The sequence below is a fragment of the Pongo abelii genome, chromosome 10, assembly GCF_028885655.2.
Source record: "Pongo abelii isolate AG06213 chromosome 10, NHGRI_mPonAbe1-v2.0_pri, whole genome shotgun sequence".
Classification (NCBI taxonomy): Eukaryota; Metazoa; Chordata; class Mammalia; order Primates; family Hominidae; genus Pongo; species Pongo abelii.
Window position 1 is genome coordinate 131906709 of NC_071995.2, and position 22299 is coordinate 131929007.

General features: G+C 47.4%; 1 protein-coding gene and 1 long non-coding RNA gene across 13 annotated transcripts in view; one reads left to right on the plus strand and one right to left on the minus strand.

The window, feature by feature from the left end:
* The window catches only part of ZNF605 (zinc finger protein 605), a 34818-nt gene that overhangs the window by 9931 nt on the left and 2588 nt on the right, over positions 1-22299 (minus strand). For 3 of the 12 annotated variants that reach the window (XM_002824025.5, XM_054528479.1, XM_024257354.3), the window contains exons 2-4: positions 13313-13489; positions 1683-1803; positions 1357-1449 (exon numbers count right to left, since the gene is read on the minus strand). In XM_002824025.5, coding sequence (XP_002824071.4) covers positions 1357-1449; positions 1683-1803; positions 13313-13327 — 229 coding nt within the window. In that variant the 5' untranslated portion in view covers positions 13328-13489. Of the gene's footprint in view, positions 1-1356; positions 1450-1682; positions 1804-13173; positions 13276-13312; positions 13490-15875; positions 20126-22299 lie in introns of those variants that run through there. The other 9 variants (XM_063712377.1, XM_063712374.1, XM_063712380.1 and 6 more) reach the window with 7 other exon arrangements.
* On the plus strand, positions 8212-13476 carry LOC129049370 (uncharacterized). Its single transcript, XR_008512432.1, has 4 exons — positions 8212-8615; positions 8729-10130; positions 10339-10457; positions 13072-13476. It is a non-coding gene; the product is annotated as an uncharacterized LOC129049370 (long non-coding RNA).

Sequence of the window (22299 nt, forward strand, 5' to 3'; positions counted from 1 at the left end):
GTTTTAGGAATTTCAGATAATGTCTTATCAGGCCTGAGTTACTATACTATAGATGCTACGTGGGTAGAGATTTCAGAGAAAGCTGCGAGTCAAGGAACATTCACTGAAGTTGAAGAAAAGAGCTCAAAGTGAAGTCTACCTGGGGAAACTGTACCATAATCAGAGGCACAGATGCAGAGAAAAATTTCAGAAGAGCAGTGAGGAAGAATCTAGCTCAAATGGAGTTAATAATGACTCTTGAGCATGATCTAGCTCAAATGGAGTTAATAATGACTCTTGAGCACGAATCTAGCTCAAATGGAGTTAACAATGACTCTTGAGCATAGAAAAATAAGTGGAGAGATAAGATGTTCCCATACCATGAGGTTCTTCAACAAAAACGGAGATTAAATATCACACAGCAGGTAATGGGGACTTAAACCCACTGGACTATGTGATGGGATGAGAGAGAAGCTTTAGAGAAGTTAAACATCAAATGTACCAGAAAGATGCACTGGGAATTGATTTGAAAATCCTTAGTCTGTACAGAGGAAGGTAAGAAGCAAAATCTCCTTACTATGTTTAACGTATTAGGGTTTTTTTATGTGTGTTTTTGTTTTTAGAGACAGGGTCTCACTCTGTTGCCTAGCACACCCATGGCTCACTGCAGCTTCCAGCTCCTTGGCTCAAGCAATCCTCCCACCTAAGCCTCCCAAGTAGCTGGCACTAGAGGTGCACACCACCATATTTGGCTGAATTATTATTATTATTAGGTATTAGTAGTAGTAGTAGATATGGGGTCTTGCTTTGTTGCCCAGGTTGGTCTCAAACTCCTGGCCTTAAGTGACTGTCATGTCTTGCCCTCTCCCCAGCCTCCAAAGCATGAAGATTACAGTATGAGCTACTGCGCCCAGCCTAGATTTTCACTCTATATCAGTGGGTTCATCTTCTACTCTCTGTGGTTTTAAAATAGAAATATATCAAATTAGAGGAAGAGAAGAAAAATAATAAAAGTTTGAAGTTTAAATAAACTCAAAGGCAATCAGTGTTATCTAAAAGAAAAAAAAATTATGAATTCATAAAGAGAGACTTAACCAAGAAAGTGGGGTTCTAAATGGCCACCAATCTGTGCCACTGAATAAGAGGGATACATTTCATCATAAACTCCATGGAGAAAAGACACATCCCGATGTGGAGACCACATTATGGAGCACATCCATTAAAAATCATGAAGAACTCACGTCACCAATCTTGAGTCAACTCTAAAGATTCAGGAACTTTATACACAGTTTTATAAACACTTTAAAAGTGCCCACCTATCATCAAAAACCTGAGATTAAATGTTCCCTGTATCTCATAAACCTGATTATTCCTCACCTGAAAAGTTTTGTTTTAGGATTTCTTGATCTATTATCCATGGATCTTGTTGTTCCAGTTTGAAAACTGCATCAGGTTTGAGAATTTGAAAACCTGTCGATTGGAAACACAGAGGACTTGGGCCTAACTGCTTGGGCTAAGAGTCTTAAATATGAAGAATGTTTTATTACAAAGGCTGCAAAATAAAGCAAGTTAATGAAAATCTTTCAATTCAGTATACAAGTCAAATAATCTTTGACATGTAAAACTTACATCCAAAATAAACAAACACCTCACAGGCCAAACAGTTACTGGCCATACACTAAGTTACATAAGAATGTTCTTACCCAAGAAAACCAGATTGCTATAGTTCTCCAACATCACATCTCTGTACAAGTTCTTCTGAGTAGGATTAAGTAGCTGCCATTCCTCCAACGTGAAATCCACAGCCACATCCTCAAATGATATCTGGAAAAGCATAATCCCTGTTAAACCTGAAGTGGTTCTCATTTGGTCTTGTAAAATACTTTCTTCTGTATTTGTGGTAGGTGGCCTCTAAGACGGCCCCAGTGACCTCTGACTCCGGTATTCATGCTTTTGCATAATCCTCCCCTCTTGACTGTGGGCTGGACTCACTGACTCATTGTCCTGAACAGAACAGGGGAACATGATGAGATGCCACTTCCAAGACTAGGTTAGAAAAAAATGCAACTTCTATCCTGGGCACTCTCTCTCTCTGGAGGAGTCTGTCTGGCTGCTGTGTTGTAAGGCCACCACGTGGAAGCGCATGTGCCATGGAACTGAGGCTTCCCAACAGCCACTGAGTGAGCCTGGAGGAGCCAGCTCCTTCCTTGCTGCAGCCCTTGTCAACACCTTCATCACTGCATCATGTGAGACCCTCAACCAGAACAAACTGGGCAAGCACCTGGCAGATTCCAAAACCCAAAAACAGATCAATGTTTGTTGTTTTCAGCCCTTGAGGTTTGGGGTAATTTGTGACACAATAATGAATAACCAATATAATATAATATAATAAAAATAATAATCTTGCATTACGCCTTGAGGAAGGAATGTTTTAAAAATATTTGTCATTGTGAATTCATTCATCCATGTACCTAGCCACTGGACAAGAAACCAGAATAGGTTGTCTTTAAACAATACAGTGGTTCTCAAAGAAGGTGCCACTAGTATTTGAGAACCATTCTTAGGTAAGGAATACTGTCCAATGCAGTTGAGCCCTTCAGCATGCCTGGCCTCTGTCTGCTAATGACAGTAATATCTCTCAGTCACTGGCTGGGCATGGTGGCTTATGCCTGTAATCCCAGCACTTTGGGAGGCTGAGGTGGGCGGATCACCTGAGGTCAGTAATTCAAGACCAGCCTGGCCAACATGGCGAAACCCCATCTCTACTAAACACACACACACACACACACACACACACGCACACACATGCACACAAATTAGCTGGGGGTGGTGGTGGGCACCTGAAATCCTAGCTACTAGGGAGGCTGAGGCATGAGAATCACTTGAACCTGGGAGGTGGAGGTTGCAGTGAGCCAAGATCGTGCACCTGCATGCAGCCTGGGCAACAGAGCAAGACTGTGTCTCAAATAAATAAATAAATAAACAACAACAACAACAACAACAAAAACACTCTCTTCCCTCTGGGAGTGATTCCGCTCCCAAGTAAGAACAACTGGCCAGCTATTTTAGGTATCTTCCAAAACACACATATTGAGCAATTAAGATTCCAGGAACCATCTGGGTGCGGTGGCTCACACCTGAAATCTCAGCACTTTGGGAGGCCGAGGCGGGTGGATCACCTGAGGTCAAGAGTTGGAGACCAGCCTGGCCAACACTGTAAAACCCCGTCTCTACTAAAAATACAAAAATTAGCCAAGTATGGTGGTGTATGCCTGTAATGCCAGCTACTCGGGAGGCTGAGACAGGAGAATAGCTTGAACCCAGAAGGCAGAGGTTGCAGTGAGCTGAGATTGTGCCACTGCACTCCAGCCTGGTGACGGAGCAAGATACCGTCTTAAAAAAAAAAAAAAAAAAAAAAGATTCCAGGAACCATAACAGGTACTAGAATTTTAAAAATGAGTAGAAAAAAATCACATTCTCAAGTACCTTTCAGGCCAGAGTGAATAAAGTTACAGGGGTATGAAACTAGCATTTACAGAATATAGAGCCAAAATGGGGATAAAAACACTGGATTTAACAACACTGGGTTAGGTGCTATAAAGACAGTAAGGCTTAAAAAGGGTCTTTAGAAAGTCCTGGTTACAGAGGAAAAGGACACTCTCAAGGCAGCAGCATGAGCAAAGGCATGGAAACAAAGTGTGCTTTCTGAGGGATGAAAGTTCAGGAATATAAGAGAGGGAGTGGGAGCAGTGGGAATGGTCCTGGCCTCTTTAAAAGGGAAAGTGGAAACCTAGAGAGGTAAGCAGAGGCCAGCTTTCAGTTGGACTCAGGTAATTTTGAGCATTCCAGTCCCAGCAGCTACAAGGGACACAGGAAAAAGGAGGAAAGCTTAGAATAAGCCCCAGCACAGGGGACTAATAGGTTATCTTCCCTCATAAAGCTGGAACACAAGGAGTACTCTGTGTGTGGGTCAATGAAAAAAAATCAAAGAAAATCAATTTCTTGCCTCAAATGTCAGTGTTACACAGAGGTCAAAAATTGTCCCTGAGAATTATAACAAGCTAGATTTATATGGGTGTGTGGGCTGAACTCCAGTAGAGATGTGTTTTGCAAAAACCTTAAGCACAGAGAGTTCTAAAGTGTTTTTGAGGGGGACATGCATTCAGGCATCCGGCAGAATCAAATGCAAATTCTATTTAGAGAAAGAGATCCAAATAATTCTTACAAATAAAGATTCAAGAAAAATGAGTACAGAGTAAAAGATAAACCAGAAGGCACACACACACACAAAAAAATAGTCCAGGCGCGGTGGCTCATGCCTGTAACCCCAGCACTTTGGGAGGCCAAGGCAGGCAGATCACCTGGTCAGGAGTTTGAGACCAGCCCGGTCAACATAGTGAAACCCATCTCTACTAAAAGTACAAAAATTAACCAGGTGTACGCCTGTAATCCCAGCACTTTGGGAGGCCAAGGCAGGAGGATCCATGAGGTCAGGAGATCGAGACCATCCTGGCTAACATGGTGAAACCCCGTCTCTACTAAAAATACAAAAAAATTAGCCGGGCATGGTGGCGGGCACCTGTAGTCCCAGCTACTCAGGAGGCTGAGGCAGGAGAATGGCGTGAACCTGGGAGGCGGAGGTTGCAATGAGCAGAGATCGTACCACTGGACTCCAGCCTGGGTGACAGAGCGAGACTCTGTCTCAAAAAAAAAAAAAAAAAAAAAAATTAGCTGGGCGTGGTGGTGGGTGCCTGTAATCCCAGCTACTCGGGAGGCTGAGGCAGGAGAATGGTGTGAACCCGGGAGATGGAGCTTGCAGTGAGCCGAGACGGTGCTACTGCACTCCAGCCTGGGCGACAGAGAAAGACTCCATCTCAAAAAAAAAAAAAAAAAAAAAGACAGGAGAGGTATAAAAGACTTAGGATATTTGAACTGTCAGCACAGAATATAAAATAAATATATTTAATATATTCAAAGAAATAAAAGAGGTTAATGAAAGTACAAAAAATAATCAGAAGACTATATAAATGAATAAGCAGATTTGAAAAAAAATGAAATATAACTCCTAGAGATAAAATGCATAATAAGTAAAGTTAAGAAGTCAATGGAAGGGCTTAAGAGTAGATTAGAAAAAGACGAAGAGAGAATAAGTGAATTGGAAGATAGACCAGAAGAAATTCATAATGAAGCAAAAGCTCAGAAATGGAAAATATAAAGCAACCCCAGCTATATGCTGCCTACGAAAGAGGCACATTTATGTTCAAAATAGTTTAAACATAAAAGGACTCACATTACTTGATTTCAAGACTTCCTATACAACCACAGTAATTAAGGCAGGATGGCATTTGTGAAAGGATAAAAACACAGGTTAATGGAACAGAACACAGAACTCAAAAAGAAGCCCCTACAAATATACTCAATTGTTTCACAAAAGTACAAAAAGCAATTCTACAGTCTTTGTGACAAATAATGTCTCAACAATTTTATACTCATAAGCAAAAGGGATCTCAACACATACCTCACACCTTATATCAAAACTAACTCAAAATGGATCACAGACCTAAACATAAAAAACTATAAAACTTTTAGAAGAAAACCAAAGAAAACCTGTGTGACTTTGGGTTTGGCAATGAGTTAGATACAACACCAAAAGCCTGATCAATTTAAGAAAAAAATTTGATAAATTGGACTTTTTCAAAATTAAGAACTTTTGCTCTATAAAATACAATGTTAAGAGAAAGAGAAGGCACGGCACAGACTAAGAGAAAATTATTTGCAAATTACATACTTGCTAAAGCACTCATATCCAGGATACAAAGAACTCTTACTAAGAAAATAACCACATTTTAAAAATTAACAAGATATCTTGACATTTCACCAAAGAAAATATATGGAAGGTGGCTGGGCGCGGTGGCTCATGCCTGTAATCCCAGCATTTTGGGAGGCTGAGGCAGGCGGATCACCTGAGGTCAGGAGTTCAAGACCAGCCTGGCCAACATGGTGAAACCCCATTTCTACTAAAAATACAAAAATTAGCCAGGCATGGTGACACACACCTGTAATCCTACCTACTGGGGAGGCTAAGGGAGGATAATTGCTTGAACCCAGGAGGCAGAGGTTGCAGTGAGCCGAGATTGTGCCATTGCACTCCAGCCTGGGCGACAAGAATGAAACTCTGTCTCGGAAAAAAAAAAAAAAAAAAAGAAAATGTATGGATAGAAAGTAAATATATGAAAACATGTTCAATATATCTGTCAAAAGGTGAATGCAAATTAAAACTATAATGAAAAACTACTATGTACTTATTAGAAGGCTAAAACACACACACACACACACATACACACACACACACCTGACAAATATCAGTGAGGATTCAGAGCAAGAGCAACTGTCATTCATTGTGGTGGGAATGTAAAATGTACAGCAGCTTTTGAAAACATTTTGGTAGTTTCTTATAAAGTTGAACACAGACTTACCACACAACCCAGCAATTCCACTCCTAGGTGTTTACTCAAGTAGTGAACTGAAAACTTACATTCACCTGAAAATTTATATTCAAACCTATATGCAGATGAATGCTTTATTCAAAACTGCTAAAAAGTGGAAGCAACTAAGATGTCCTTCAATGAGTGAATGGATAGAAACTGTGGCCCATCCATACATGGGACAGTATTCACAGGAATCACACGCCAAGAAAAAGGAAGAAACTACCAATAAGATATGAATGAATCTCAACGGTATGCTGAGTGAGAAAAGCCACTGTCAAAAAGTCACATATATGATCCCATTTATTTATTTATTTATTTTTTATTTTTGAGACGGAGTCTCGCTCTGTCGCCCAGGCTGGAGTGCAGTGGCACGATCTCGGCTCACAGCAAGCCCCGCCTCCCAGGTTCACACCATTCTCCTGCCTCAGCCTCCTGAGTAGCTGGGACTACAGGTGCTCGCCACCACGCTCAGCTAATTTTTTGTATTTTTAGTAGAGATGGGGTTTCACCCTGTTAGCCAGGATGGTCTTGATCTCCTGACCTCATGATCCACCTGCCTAGGCCTCCCAAAGTGCTCGGATTACAGGCATGAGCCACCGTGCCAGGCTGATCCCATTTATTTTTTTATTTTTTATTTTTTTGAGACAGAATCTCACTCTGTTGCCCAGGCTGGACTGGCAACTCGGCTCACTGCAACCTCTGCCTCCTGGGTTCTAGTGATTCTCCTGCCTCAGCCTCCCGAGTAGCTGGGATTACAGGCGCAGGCCACCACACCCTGCTAATTTTTGTATTTTTAGTAGTGATGGGGTGTCTCCATGTTGGTCAGGCTGGTCTCGAACTCCCGACCTCAGGTGATTTGCCCGCCTTGGCCTCCCGAAGTGCTGGGATCATAGGTGTGAGCCACTGTGCCTAGCTGACATGATTCCATTTATAGGACATTCTGGAAAAGGCAAAGCTGTAGTGACGGAGAACAGATAGTGGTGGCCAGGGATAAGGGATGCATGGCCACAAAGGGGCCGCACAGTGTTCCTGTGCAGTGACAGAACTGTTCTGTCCTGACTGTGATGTTGATTACATGAACTTGGACATGTTTTAAAACTCCTCTGAGGAAGCTGGCTCCTGGTTAAAAAGCTCTGTGCAAAATTTCAGGCACAAACATAAACAATCACCAAGGCTTTACCTTGTGGGCCTCATGGAGGAAAGCTGCCCTCCCCACAACAGACGTGGTGTACAGCCAACGTACTGTGGATGCTACAGGACTATGATGTGGTCCCCAGTCCTGAATGTATTGTTGATGCTGATGTCTCATCTACGTACACCCCTGATAGCCTTTGCCCCCAGTCCCTGATGGGAACTGCTGCAGTTAGGGCTGTTACAGAGCAGCATAGGAAGACTGAATCCACCCGACTCAGGCTATCGCTAGTTCCTTGGCCATTGGATCAGGTGGCCAGCCAGCCTCAGACTGGCAGGTAAAACAAGGTTCCTGGTGGAGACAGGATTTAAAAAAAAAAAATAATTTCAACTTTTCCTTTATTTTAGAGTCATGAGTACATGTGCAGGTTTGTTTTGTGGGTTTACTGCGTAATGCTGAGGTTTGGGGTACGACTGATCCTGTCACCCAGGTGGTGAGCACAGAACCCAACAGGCTTCCCTCTTCCCTCCCTCCCTCCCCACGTTTGAGGTCCCCCGTGTCTACTAGTCCCATCTTTGTGTCCACGTGTACCCAATGTTTTGCTCCCACTTATAAATAAGAACAGAGAACATTTGGTTTTCTGTTCCTAAGGACAAGACATCTAGATAAAAATCAGTTCTGCTCCTAAGAAGCATTTTGTTACCCATACGGGTGCTCACCAAAGACTCCAGTGCTGACCCAGGAAACACAAACCACCCAACTGCGCTTGCTAAATGCAGAGTAAGATGTCTTCCACTCCAGAGCAAGCAGATATGTGACTGACCGCCTCATGGAGCCACGAGAAACGTCCCACAGAGATGCAGACATGGCCTAGACTGAGCCTCCACGTGTGCTGCTTCTGCTCTCAGAAGATAGTGAACCACGGGAAACAGCTGTCCTGCTTTCCAGACTCTGGTCAAGGCTAACACCGCCCAAAGGCAGATTCCCAGGTCAATTGGCCATGACATTCTCGGCAGGTAGATCAATGTTTCGCTGTTTCCTTGTGGTTTGGCCCAGCTAACCCCACACATTCCACTGACTTGGGCCACACTATCCAGGCCCGACATGAACAGATCTGCTTCCCGTTCAGGTTTCCCAAGCGCACTGCATCTGAGAACAGCCCCAGTCCAAGCTACACATCAATAGGCCCAATCATGGGGCGTCTGAGGAACCATATCGCTCACGAGCAACAGGGTAACTGACTGTTGTAACGGATAGCTTCGGTGGCTGCTGGGAGGGGACAAAGTAACCGCAGCCTGGACTACGCAGCTCAGGCAAGTGGCCTCAGGCCCCACGCAGCCGTTCCCCGCCGGGCACTTCCCACGGGTACCTCCAGGCCGCCCTCCGTCACGCGTCCCTCTTCTCCGGGCCGCCCTCCGTCTTGCACCCTTCTTCTCCGGGCTGCCCTCCATCACGCACCCTTTTCAGGCTGCCCTCCATCACACATCCTCCTTCTCCAGACTGCCCTCCATCACGCGTCCTTCTTCTCCAGGCTGCCCTCCATCACGCGTCCTTCTTCTCCAGGCTGCCCTCCATCACGCGTCCTTCTTCTCCAGGCTGCCCTCCATCACACGCCCCTCTCCAGGCTGCCCTCCATCACACATCCTTCTTCTCCAGGCTGCCCTCCATCTTGCACCCTTCTTCTCCAGGCTGCCCTCCATCACGCGTCCTTCTCCAGGCTGCCCTCCATCACGCATCCTTCTTCTCCAGGCTGCCCTCCATCACGCGTCCTTCTTCTCCAGGCTGCACTCCATCACGCGTCCTTCTTCTCCAGGCTGCCCTCCATCACGCGTCCTTCTTCTCCAGACTGCCCTCCATCACGCGTCCTTCTTCTCCAGGCTGCCCTCCATCACGCATCCTTCTTCTCCAGGCTGCCCTCCATCACATGCCCCTCTCCAGGGTGCCCTCCATCACGTACTCTTCTTCTCCAGTTACAGACACCTCAGACTCCACGGGGCACGGTGCAAGGCCCTTTCATCCCCTTTCTGAAGCCTCAAATAGACGGAAGATATGTAAACCTATTTTTAAACCTTTTAAAAGTTCAGGATTTTGTGCTCAACTATTCTTAAACATGATATATCTTTTTGGTTAAGTTATGTAAAAATATTTTGTTCCTCTTGTATACAACCTTTCCAGACAGCACATATGAATGAAAACGGGGGACATTTTGTTCTTAAGCTTTGATTACTACATGGGACACACAGAAAACAGAAAAACATAACAAAACTGGCATCTGGGAGGCTCAGGGAAAGGGAAAAAATAATGATCTTTATTTTTCAGACCTGCTCCTAAAAGCTTTCTCCTCCTCCTAGAAAACCAAACACAAGAGCTCCTCTTGCTGCCTTTCCATGGACTGTGGCTGCTGTGGACTTGGACCGGCTGCTGAACCCACACCTCGGCTTCCTCAGGGTGCTGACAGGAGAGGCAGAGGACTGCCTCGGCTCCTGGGCTCTGTGCAGAACTCCTCCAGAGACTGTCCACACTCTGATAAGGTGGGACTAACAAACTGATATCATGGATAAACAAAATGGTTTGGAACTTAGTCCCAGGCAGGCCCTCTGAAGTCAAGGCCTAAACCCAATGATCTAGGCTGGACAGAGGCCCAACGATGGGAAGCCATCTTGGATCCCTGTTAACCTCACAATCTGAGGTGTGCGTGCCCGGCTGGGGCACCTGACCTTGCAAATTCTTTGTTTCTAGGGGACCACGTGTGCCCTCTGGGATCGCACTCAGGACCTGTCTCAGCCTGGAAGACGTTCAGGTCACGTTCAATTTCCTGGCCAGTGTTCTGCTATGCCTGAATTGATGCCTCAGGCCAGGTAAAGAAGATTCACACAGATACTTCTGTCTCTCCAGTGGGCTGTGAGGCGTCTTTCCTGGCATGGCAACTGCCGAGGTGACTGCTGAGGCCATGTTCAGTCCTCCAGGCCCGACCGTCCTGCTTGGAGTGGTGTCATAGCCATGGTCTGCTGTTGCCTCAGACCATTTTCCTGGTTATTGTCATGGCCCATCAAAGTCTGACCTATTGGGGTCCATGATGAGGTAGCCTGTTTCACACTTAGGTCCTAAAAAATCAAGGAGTGGAGTCAAGGAGTTCAGCTCCTGGTTAAAAACCTGCAGTGCGGCCAGGCGCGGCGGCTCACGCCTGTAATCCCCGCACTTTGGGAGGCTGAGGTGGGTGGATCACAAGGTCAGGAGATTGAGACCATCCTGGCTAACACGTGAAACCCCGTCTCTACTAAAAACACAAAAAAATTAGCTGGGCGTGGTGGCAGGCGCCTGTAGTCCCAGCTACTCGGGAGGCTGAGGCAGGAGAATGGTGTGAACCCGGGAGGCGGAGCTTGCAGTGAGCTGAGATCGTGCCACTGCACTCCAGTCTAGGCGACAGAGCGAGACTCCATCTCAAAAAAAAAAAAAACAAAAACCTGTAGTGCATGTTCAGGTGTAAGCATAGGCAATTACAAAGGCTTTACCCAGCAGGCCTCAGGGGAAAACTGCCCTCCCAAGAGACTTGGTGCACGGCCAGCGCACTCTGGTCTTTGAGGGGAGCTGCAGTCAGGGGTCGTGATCTCACACGTTTGCCCTTCTTACCCAGGCACCTGCACTCCAGTCTCCTGAGGCCTTTCTCAGGTGCTAATGCAAGACCTCCTCGTTGGGGTGGGGGAGAACCCTGAAGACACTTTTCCCCACTTTGACTCAGTACCTGGTACTTTTCTACTCCCAGCCCCTCCCTCCCTACCGCAGGGTCCAAAAAAACTGCTGGAGCTTTTTGTTCAGGGCTCCCTCGGCTGAGGGCAAAGAGACAATCCTCACATCTGCACTGATGCAACTTGCTCTTTGTCAGAGGCATTAGAACCAAAGCGACTCCATCTTGAGTGAGGGCGAGGGAAAATGAGGCTGGAGCTTGCTGGACAGCATTGCCAGGAGGTGAGGTATTCCTGGCCTCTAGATGTTTACAGTTAAGGGAACAGATTAATAATGTTTACTAAACAGACCCATGCCCAGGAGTGTCCTGATGTCCCCATGTCTTGAGAACAAAAGCATTTCTAATTTTGCTTTAAAGATAATAATATTGATTCTTATAAAATATATTAATTAAGAAAATCAATCCTTTATCACAAACCCTTGTAGCTGAGCACATCTCCCTGTGACTGTCGTTGTTGTCCTACATGTCACCATCCTTGTACCTAGGGTGCACGCCTTCCTCCTCCTGCTTTCTGGAATGCCCTGCTCTGCCTATGGAGTAGCCATCCTTTATTCCTTTATTTTTTTTTTTTTGAGGCGGCGTCTTGCTCCGTCACCCAGGCTGGAGTGCAGTGGTGCCACTCCTGGCGTAGGACTGAACATCAAAAAAAGAAAATATCAGGAAGAAAGGAAAGGTAGGGAAAGGGTGAGAGGGGAGAGGCTGGCTAGGTGGTAAGAATTCCTCCGAAAGGTGAGGGGACACCACAGTCTGTTTCTTGAGTCAACAAAGTATGGAAACAGAGCTGAACGCAGATCCCTGCATGCCAAGCCTTTGCTAACAGGAGCAGCATTTCCAACCAAAACACATCAACATTCCAGTGGAGAGCATACTTATGGGGACCATTTGAAGGTTTCATAATGATCAATTCTGCCAGGTGATTTAAGTTTCTTTCCTAAAACTGGAATCTAGGTAGGATGTGCAACCAAGACCCCATCTCAGTCCTCGAAGAAACTGTGTTCTGAATTCTTTAGATTCATGCCCTTAGCTGACATTGAGGAGCTCCAAGAAATAGTCCTAGGAAACCTATTTGTTTATTACAAGGCTGCTATTTAGGATCTTACCACTATGCCATGTATATGAATAATTATCAAAACATTTTCTTTATGTGCAATTATCGGAAGTATTTGCTTCTCCAGAGTAATTTGTCTGCTTTTTCCTTTTGACAAGAGGAACCCATGTTAACTATTCCTGCTTCCCTTTCTGTTATGTCTTCTGGAAATAACAGAAAAGCTTGCAGTTCAACTCTGTAACAGGGAAGGGTCCCATTTCTTATTGACCTCTTCCAACTTTAAGACTTTTGTATGATTCTTTTTCTCACTGTCACCCTGGCTGGAGCGCACTGATGCGATCTCAGCTCACTGCTGCGATCTCAGCTCACTGCAACCTCCATCCCCTGGGTTCAAGTGATTCTCATGCCTCAGCCTCCCAAGCAGCTGGGAGGCTAATTTTTGTATTTTCAGTAGAGATAGGGTTTTGCCATATTGGCCAGGCTGGTTTCAAACTCCTGGCCTCAAGTGATCTGTCCTCCTCGGCCTCCCAAAGGGTTGGGATTACAGGCGTGAGCCACCATGCCCAGCTGAGACTTTTGTATGATTCTATAATCTACTTTGTGCGTCTTTGGACATCTTCTTTCCCAAGTTTATATTTTCTCTTATTTAAATGTATTTAGACCCTTCTGTGTGTTGCAGAGATTTCTGTAAGGCTCATAACATCCACGAAACAGAGGATAAACTGATAACCCACCTGTGACTGGATGATTTCATGAAACAGAGGATAAACCGATAACTCACCTGTGACTGGATCATTTTCATCAAACAGAGGATAAACCGATAACCCACCTGTGACTGGATCATTTTCATGAAACAGGATAAACCGATAACCCCTGTGACTGGATCATTTCATGAAACAAAGGATAAACCGATAACCCACCTGTGACTGGATCATTTTCCGCTGCTGTTGGGAAATCTGCTGTTTTGTGACTTCTCTTAGTCCTTATACCCTGGAGTGGCCTCTGGTCAGTGGTCTGTAAACTGAGAATGCATCCTTGGTCTTGTGGGCTCTTCTCTCTTATCTCACATGAATTGTCTTGTTCCGGAGTGCTATTGCCTGTGGATGCAGTGGACATTTTATTTTAGATGATCTAATTAATTTGGGAATCTAAATCTTGGTGTTCTCTTGCTGGGAGCTCAGATTATTTAAAGTCTCAAACTAGATATGTTGGGTAGGTTCACATCAGGACTAGCAGGTGGGAAGCAGGGTGGAATGTGAGCTACTAGCATGTCTCCATTAGGTCTGACCTGCATCTAGGCCAGGTCTACAGTACACACGGAACTGAACAGCCCTGGTTCCACCCATAAATGCCAGATGGAAACCACTCCCCTGGCTGGTTCAAGCAGACACCGCCAGAGTAGCACCACTACCCCAAACTGCTCAGCGCAGACATCACGAAGCTCTGGAAATGCCATGAGGGCTTATTCATTCTGCAGCAATATTCCCTGGAGGCACCTAAATCAAATTACCTGTGTTAAGTGCTACAGAGTAAAATGCAACTTATCTCTAGGCAGGGTGGTAAACAGAAAATGGACTTTAGACAGAGATGGTGAAACAGCCCGGGGTTCTGGCTCCCTACCCCCACATCAGCCCAGGAATAAAAGGAAAACATAGATCAGAGGAACTAATATAAGAGTAAAAAACGAAAAACAGACACCCCTGGGCAGACGCAGGCTGGGGTGAAGCTGAGGCGTGGGTTTGAGGCTGAGCAGGGCCTGGCTGCAGCCTACAACAGACGGGAGCCAGAGGGGGCAGCAAGACATAAGGCAGGGAATGTCTTATGTTGCCTCTTCCCCAGTTCACACCGGAACAGATAACGCCTGCACTTTCCTTCAGAAATCAGCAGTAACAGCCCAGCTGCCATTTTCCAAGGGGTACCTGAGGCAGACCCCAGTCCCTGCGGAACTGAGGAATCATGGAGGGGTAAAGGCTGCTGCTGTTCTTTGGGTATTTTCTGACCTCCTGCCTCTAGCATCCCAGGGCTGGGAGCTGCGGGAGTAGCAACTCACAAGCTGCCTGGAGTGGGGGCAGCTCATAGCCGGAAGAGGGGGCACAATTCCCAGGTCTACCCTCGGTCCTGGGCCCCTGAACGCCCTGCTTCAACTCATCAGAAGCTTCAGAGACTAAAGCCTGGCCTTCAGCCCTTCCCTCACGCACATCTCGACTGTGTGGGGGAGCAGCTGACACCCCGAGGGGAACATGTGCTCACAGGCCTGGAAGGGCAAATATAGATTTAAAAGGAGGAAAAAAACCCTAATTTTCCCTCATGCAAAATAGAGAAAGAGATTCACCCCCTTGGTTTTTTTTTGTTTTTTTTTTTTTTTTGAAGCAGAGTTTCGCTCTTGTAGCCCAGGCTGGAGTGCAATGGCATGATCCTGGCTCACTGCAACCTCTGCCTCCTGGGTTCAAGCGATTCTCCTGCCTCAGACTCCCAAGTAGCTGGGATTACAGGTGCCCACCATCACGCCCGGCTAATTTTTTTGTATTTTTAGTAGAGTCGGGGTTTCGCCATATTGGCCAGGCTGGTCTCGAACTCCTGACCTCAGGTGATCCGCCCACCTTGGCCTCCCAAAGTGCTGGGATTACAGGCGTGAGCCACCATGCCCGGCCACATTTTTTTCTTTGAGACAGGGTCTTGCTCTGTCACCCAGGCTGGAGTGCAGTGGCATGATCTTAGCTCACCGCAGCCTCAACCTTCCTGGGCTCAGGTGAATTCTCCCACCACAGCCTCCTGAGTAGCTGGGACTATAGGTGTGCGCCACCATCCCCAGCTAATTTTTGTATTTTTTGTAGAGATGGGGTTTTGCCTTATTGCCCAGGTTGGCCTTGAACTCCTGGGCTCAAGTGATCCACTGGCCTTGGCCTCCCAAAGTGCTGGGACTACAGGTGTGAGCCATTGTGTCTGGCCTCGTTTAATTTTTATTCAATAATAAAATTGTTTTTCTTTATTTTCTACTTTTGTGGAGAGGTCTTCTGGGTTGGCAGATTTTAGGTTTATTTCCCCAAATAATCAGGCCAAATAATCAGGTAACTAAGTATAACCATTATTTTTAAAACTTTTTCAAAAGTTTTTTTTTTTTTGAGGCAGAGTTTCGCTCTTGTTGCCCAGGCTGGAGTGCAATGGCGTGATCTCGGCTCACTGCAACCTCTGCCTCCCAACTTTTGGAGCCCTTAACCCCTCCATGATTCCTCAGTTCCACAGGGACGGGGGTCTGCCTCAGGTACCCCTTGGAAACTGACAGCCTGGGCTGTTACTGATGATTTCTGAAGGAAAGTGCAGGCGGTATCTGTTACAGTTTTAAAAACTTTTAAAACTTTTTCAAAGACCACAAACTGCACAAAAGATATCATCTTAGGCAGAAGATGGAAAAGACTGACCAAGATTTGAAATAAGCATAATGAACTCAAAAAGTACCACATCCTGGTGCACATGAATGCTTACACTTTAAATTTCTTCACTGCCCATGGACCAGGCCACTTAGATTAAGCCAGACATGGAATCAGAGCCAAAGAATTGAAGGACACGCAGCTGCGCAGGGATGCTCTTTCCTTCATCAGAATGAGTCTGAAAAGAAATGTCCAAAAAAAGCTTCCTGTAAACTTGGAGACAAGAGGGACAGAAATTCTACCTTACGTAACAATCCTGCCAAGCAACATTTGTCCGGCACTTGCCATCTACACCTGCGGAGCGAGGGCCACGTGGCCCAGGAATGGTTGCCGAGCAGCTCTGAAGCTCCCAGGGCTGAAGCAGGTGACTCCCGAGCACACGCCAAGGGCCCCACAGGCAAGGGGCTAACTGGATAGCCAGGAAGAGAACAAGTGGCACAAGGCCAGTGGCACCTTTCCAGAAAGTGAGCTAAACTGAGCGAGAAGACCTACAGCAAGAGCCCTTTTCTTGTCTTTGTCTGTCTTCACTGTTCCACAGAAACAGAGTAAGCAATGACTGAAGTCTCCGCTCCCTTGCCTCAAATGAGGGAGGAAAGTTAGGACTGGATATTAGCAAATGGCTGGGTTTTGCCCCAGGGCAACTGAAAAACAGTAGAGCCAGACGCCACTCCTCTGCGCAGTCTCCCACGTACCCCAGAGGCTGAGGGTTGGAGAATTAGACAAGGGTAGTTCCCAGGTGACCCCACACTCAGGAACCCCACGGTGCACAGCCAGCAGCATCCACACCTGCGGGGCACAGGAGGCGGGGACCAGTGTAGCTCACGCCTGGCACCTGTGGAGGCAGATATCAGTGTAGCTCACGCCTGGCACCTGCAGGGAGCAGGAGGCAGAGACCAATGTAGCTCACGCCTGCCTGGTATCTGTTGGGGGAAAGGCTTATGGGGTGCCTGTACTAACTGACCATAAAAATATGGGACAAGAAGTTGTGGAAAGCCACAAGAGGCCTCTGAGGAGGAAAGCCTTCTTATCGCCGTGATGTTCCCATGCTCTGAGCGAGAGTTGCTCAATTATCCATGAACACTGTGTTCAAGGAGAAAGACACTCCTTTGAAGCATTGGAAGCCAGACGTGCAGGCTCCTAGTTAAGCCCACTCCCACTAGCTACTCTCCGGTAAGTTAAAAATATGCTGTTTGAGCACAAAGGAGATTCATTTAAACCGCCAGTGCTATAGATTGCACGTATGACGCACTGCCTCCCTTTCACCGTTTCGCCCTGAAACGTCTGCTTCTTAGATCTAAGTGATGGTACTCAATAAATAGAGTGGAGACCAGAACCCTGGGCCTTTTGCAGCCTCCGTTTTACAATTGGCCCCCTGGCCCTCACTCTTTATGCACTCTTAACCTGTCTCTTCTCATTCCTTCGTCACCACCGGACTTTGGGTACCCTACGGGTGGTGTTGAGGCTGGTCCCCAACAGTATCTGCAGGGAGCAGGAGGTGGAGAACAGTGTAGCTCGCGCCTGGCATTGGCTCCCGAGTTCTTAATGTCTCCCTCTCCGTCATTAAGAGAATCAAGGTAAGACTCAGGTCACAAGGGGAGACAGGTCCCAGTGTCAACAGGGACAGTTAACAACCACAGTCTCTCTGGAAGCACGGGCTAAACTCTGGATTCTGACCCAAACCGTGGTGAACGGCAGAGCAAGGATACTGAGGCGGGAGGAATTCCTAGAAACGGCGGGAAAGGAGAGGCATGGCACAGGCTTCGCCCGTTCGCAGCTGAAGTAGAGATAAAAGGTCAGAAGCTCTAAGAGGACTCTTTCTAGTCCGCAGTGTGAAGGGTTTGCGGCTCGAGGCAGATTTCTCGAGAAAAAACATCCTGGAAGAGCCCAGAGATTGGCATCCAAAGATGCAGCTCCTCCTGAGACGCCTGGGAGCTCCTTCAGGCTTGTGGCACACAGGTCGGGGGGCTCTACCGTCTAGGAGGCCCAGAGAGGAGCCCTGACTACAAAGAGACCCCACAGTTACTGGCATCCAAACCTGGGGTCCCTGAGATCAAGGTCCCCCTGCCCTCCCGGAAGCTTCGAATTAGTTCGGACCCTTTTTGAGTGAATGCAGAGGGGACCTCCTCCAGCTGCTTCTCCAGCAAAGGCAACATCTTGTCGTCCTGAGTCCAAAAGCAGCCACCCTGGCCTCCCCCTTCAGAATCCTGAGTACTTTATCCTTCTGCTGTCACATTTACACCGAACCTCTCACCCCACACACAGTGATATACAAGTACACGCACACTCAGACATGCGCACACACGGACGCACACATATGCACACGTACAGACACGCACAGACGTGCACAGACGCACACATACACACAGACATGCACACACACAGACGCACACACTCAGACACACTAATACACACGTACATCACACACACAGATGTGCACACACACTGATGTACACGTACACACACACAAAAGCACAGACACCCTGAGTACATCGTACATACACACAGACACAGATACACAGGTACACACAGTACACACAAAGACATGCACACACACAGACACACTGATATGTACATCACACACAGACATGTACAGACATACTGATAACACACGTACATCACAGACATGTACACACTGACACACTGATACATACATCATACACAGAGACGTACACACACTGACACGTACATCACGCATACTCACAGACATGTACAGACACACTGATACACAAATACATCACGCATACTCACAGACGCACACACACACTGATACATAACATATACACAGACACGTACACACAGACGTGCACACACTCAGACACACTGATACACACGTACATCACATGCAGACATGTACAGACATACTGATAACACACGTACATCACAGACATGTACACACAGATACATACATCATACAGACATGTACACACACTGATACGTACATCACACATACAGACATGTACAGACACACTGATACACAAGTGCATCACGCATACACTCACAGACGCAAACACACTGATATGTAACGTATACAGACATGTACACAGACATGCACACACACTCAGACACACTGATACACGTACATCACACATACACTCAGACATGTACACACAGACGCACATGTACATCACACATACACACAGATACACATGTACACAAGACACGTACACAGACATGCACACGCTGATACATACATCACACACAGACACGTACAGATACACATGTACATCACACATACACATACGTGCACACAGATATGTACATCACACACACACACACAGACATGTACACACACAGATACGTACCTCACACATATACACACAGACATGCACACACAGATGCATACGTATATCACATATACACACAGACACGTACACACACTGATGTACACGTACATCACACACTCAGACACGTACACACACTGATGCACACATATGTCATACACAGACATGTACACACACAGACACGCACTCAGACGGATACACACGTTCATATCACAGACGTACAGATACACACACTGATGCACACGTACATCCCACATAACATACACAGACATGCACAAACTCACTGATATACACATACATCACACATGCACACACAATGATACGTACATGACACATACACATGTACAACACATCACACAGACAAGTACACACACATTGATACATACATCACACATACATCACACACTCATACACCACACCCATACACATACATCACACACATATACTCACACTCATACACACCACACACAAACACATACGTACATCACACAATACACATTCCCACACACACCTCACATTTTCACACACGTACATACATCACATACACACACGTTCACACATATCACACACACACAGTCTCATTTACCCGCTAGGAAAGCAGCATTTGCTGAATTCCTATTACACACCAGGCACTGTTCTGAGCACACGGGAAAGACCACTCAACAAGATGTACGGCGTCTCTGCCCTCTAGGGAAACAGCCAAGTAAATAAATGATTTCTGACTGTGAGCGCTCAGAAGAAATTTTAACTGTGGGCCAGGTGTGGTGGCTCACGCCTGTAATCCCAGCACTTTGGGAGGCCGAGGCGGTAGGTGGATCACTTGAGGTCAGGAGTTCGAGACCAGCCTGGCCAACATGGTGAAACCCCATCTTTACTAAAAATACAAAAAATTAGCCGGGCATGGTGGCAGGTGCCTGTAATCCCAGCTACTGGGGGCGTTGAGGTGGAAGAATCGCTGGAACCCAGGAGATGGAGGTTGCAGTGAGCTGAGATCACGCCACTGCACTCAAGCATGGGCGACTCCGTCTCAAAAAAAAAAAAAAAGGAAATTTTAACTGTGACCGAGGGATGAATGGGCAGAAGACATTCCTCCCAGACGTTGGAGAGGCTTGTGGGAGGAGGTGGCTTTTAGCTGAGCCTGAAGCAGGAGGAGCCCGCCACGGAAGGCTGGGCCGACCACACCACTCCAGGCACCTCAGATGCAAAGGTCTTGGGTGGGGGAGCCGGAGGTCATCAGGAGGGATGCAAGAGGCCCAGGAGGTACAAACAGCAAGGGGGAAATTCTACAAGGGGAAGACCTTAAGGCCAACAGGGTCACTGAGAACTTTCAAAAAAGGAAATAATCACGTAAAAAGAGTGGTCACTGATCAGCGGTCACAAGCAACAAGGAGAGGGCCAAAGGGCAAAAAGACCTGTCACACATGAGAGGCTTGCCTGAGCCAACCCACGACCCATTTGCATTCGGATCTGCTTCCAGACCCACCAACACGGCCCCCCCAGGTCCCCAGATTACCAAGTCCCAGAGAGGGCCTCCATCACACACACCCCCCAGACACAAACCACTGGACTCTGCAGCTCCAAGCCCCTGCCAACCTCCAGCATCCCAAGTCCCCCAGTCACTCACAGTGACCACCTGAGAATTCTCCAGGTCCACATCCCAAGACGTCCCCAGATCACTGAATCCAATAGGCCTGCTTCACAGACTTCCAGACCACACAACCACCGAACCCCATCAACTCCACTCTCACTCACCCCATGTGCCCCCATCAGTCCCACAGGACCACAACAGCTGACTTCACAGCCCACCCAGTCTCTCTCCCCGAGAGGCCGCCCCTCCAGGGCCTTCAGTGACACACACTATGGGTTCCCCAGTGACCATCCAACAAAGCCCCCAGGCAGTAACTCTAGTGGCCCCACAACAGCCTCCAGAAACACCTGACCACTGACTTCACAGACTGGCACGGTATAGACCACTAATCACAGATACCCAAAGGCCACTAACTTATTATTATCTTTTTTAAGACGGAGTCTCACTCTGTCGTCAGGCTGGAGTGCAGTGGCGAAATCTCGGTTCACTGCAACCTCTGCCTCCTCGGTTCAAGCAATTCTCCTGCCTCAGCCTCCTGAGTAGCTGGGATTACAGGCGCCTGCCACCATGCCCAGCTAATTTTTTTAATTTTTAGTAGAGACGGGGTTTCACCATGTTGGCCAGGATGGTCTGGATCTCTTGACCTCGTGATCTGCCTGCCTCGGCCTCCCAAAGTGCTGGGATTACAGGTGTGAGCCACGGTGCCCAGCTAAGGCCACTAACTTCTAACTCTACATTCACTGCAAATGGCAAACAAACTATTAGGCTCCCCAGGCTTCCCTCTCACTGACACCCACAGGGTCCCCAATTTCTTGCCCTCACTCACCCGCACACCAATCACAGACACTTGCACGCATACTTGGCATTCATCCCAAACATCAAACTCCCAAGCCCACCGATCATTCCACCTCACAGACCTCACTGCCCACCCCATCAATCATTCAGTCATCTCTGGTACCTGGGCACTAATACAAACAAGCTCCTTCTCACCTGGTTCCAACACCCTCAAATAACAAAGCCAATGCCACGGCACAAGCCAATAAAACTGTCCCCCATTCAACGACGTACACTGGACCCTTTATTCCTAATCCTCCACAGGCCCCCAGACACTTACCATTCCTACGTCACACCATAGACCCCACAGGCCAGGCAGAGTCATCCCTACAGGCCCAACTGATGACTGGACCCCAGTGACTCCCACACGGCTTTTAAATACAGATGCCAGACACCATAATCACCAGCACCCCCAAAGCCCCACTTAAGAATCACCACAGACTGAAACCCCAAACACTGATCCCAAAGGATCTCCACAGAACTCAGACACTCCTGCAGATGAGCTGGGGAGGGGAGGAGAAGGGTGGGGAGGAGGGGAGAAGTGGGGGGAGGGGAGAAGCGTGGGGAGGGGGGGAGAAGGGGCTTCAGTCACTCCTGCAGGTGAGGTGGGGAGGGGACGAGAAGGATGGGGGAGGAGAAGGGTGGGGAGGGGGGAGAAAGGTGGGGAGGGGAGAATGGTGGGGAGGGGAGGAGAAGGGTGGGGAGGGGAGGAGAAGGGTGGGGAGGGGAGGAGAAGGGTGGGGAGGGGAGAGAAGGGTGGGGTGGGGAGGAGAAGG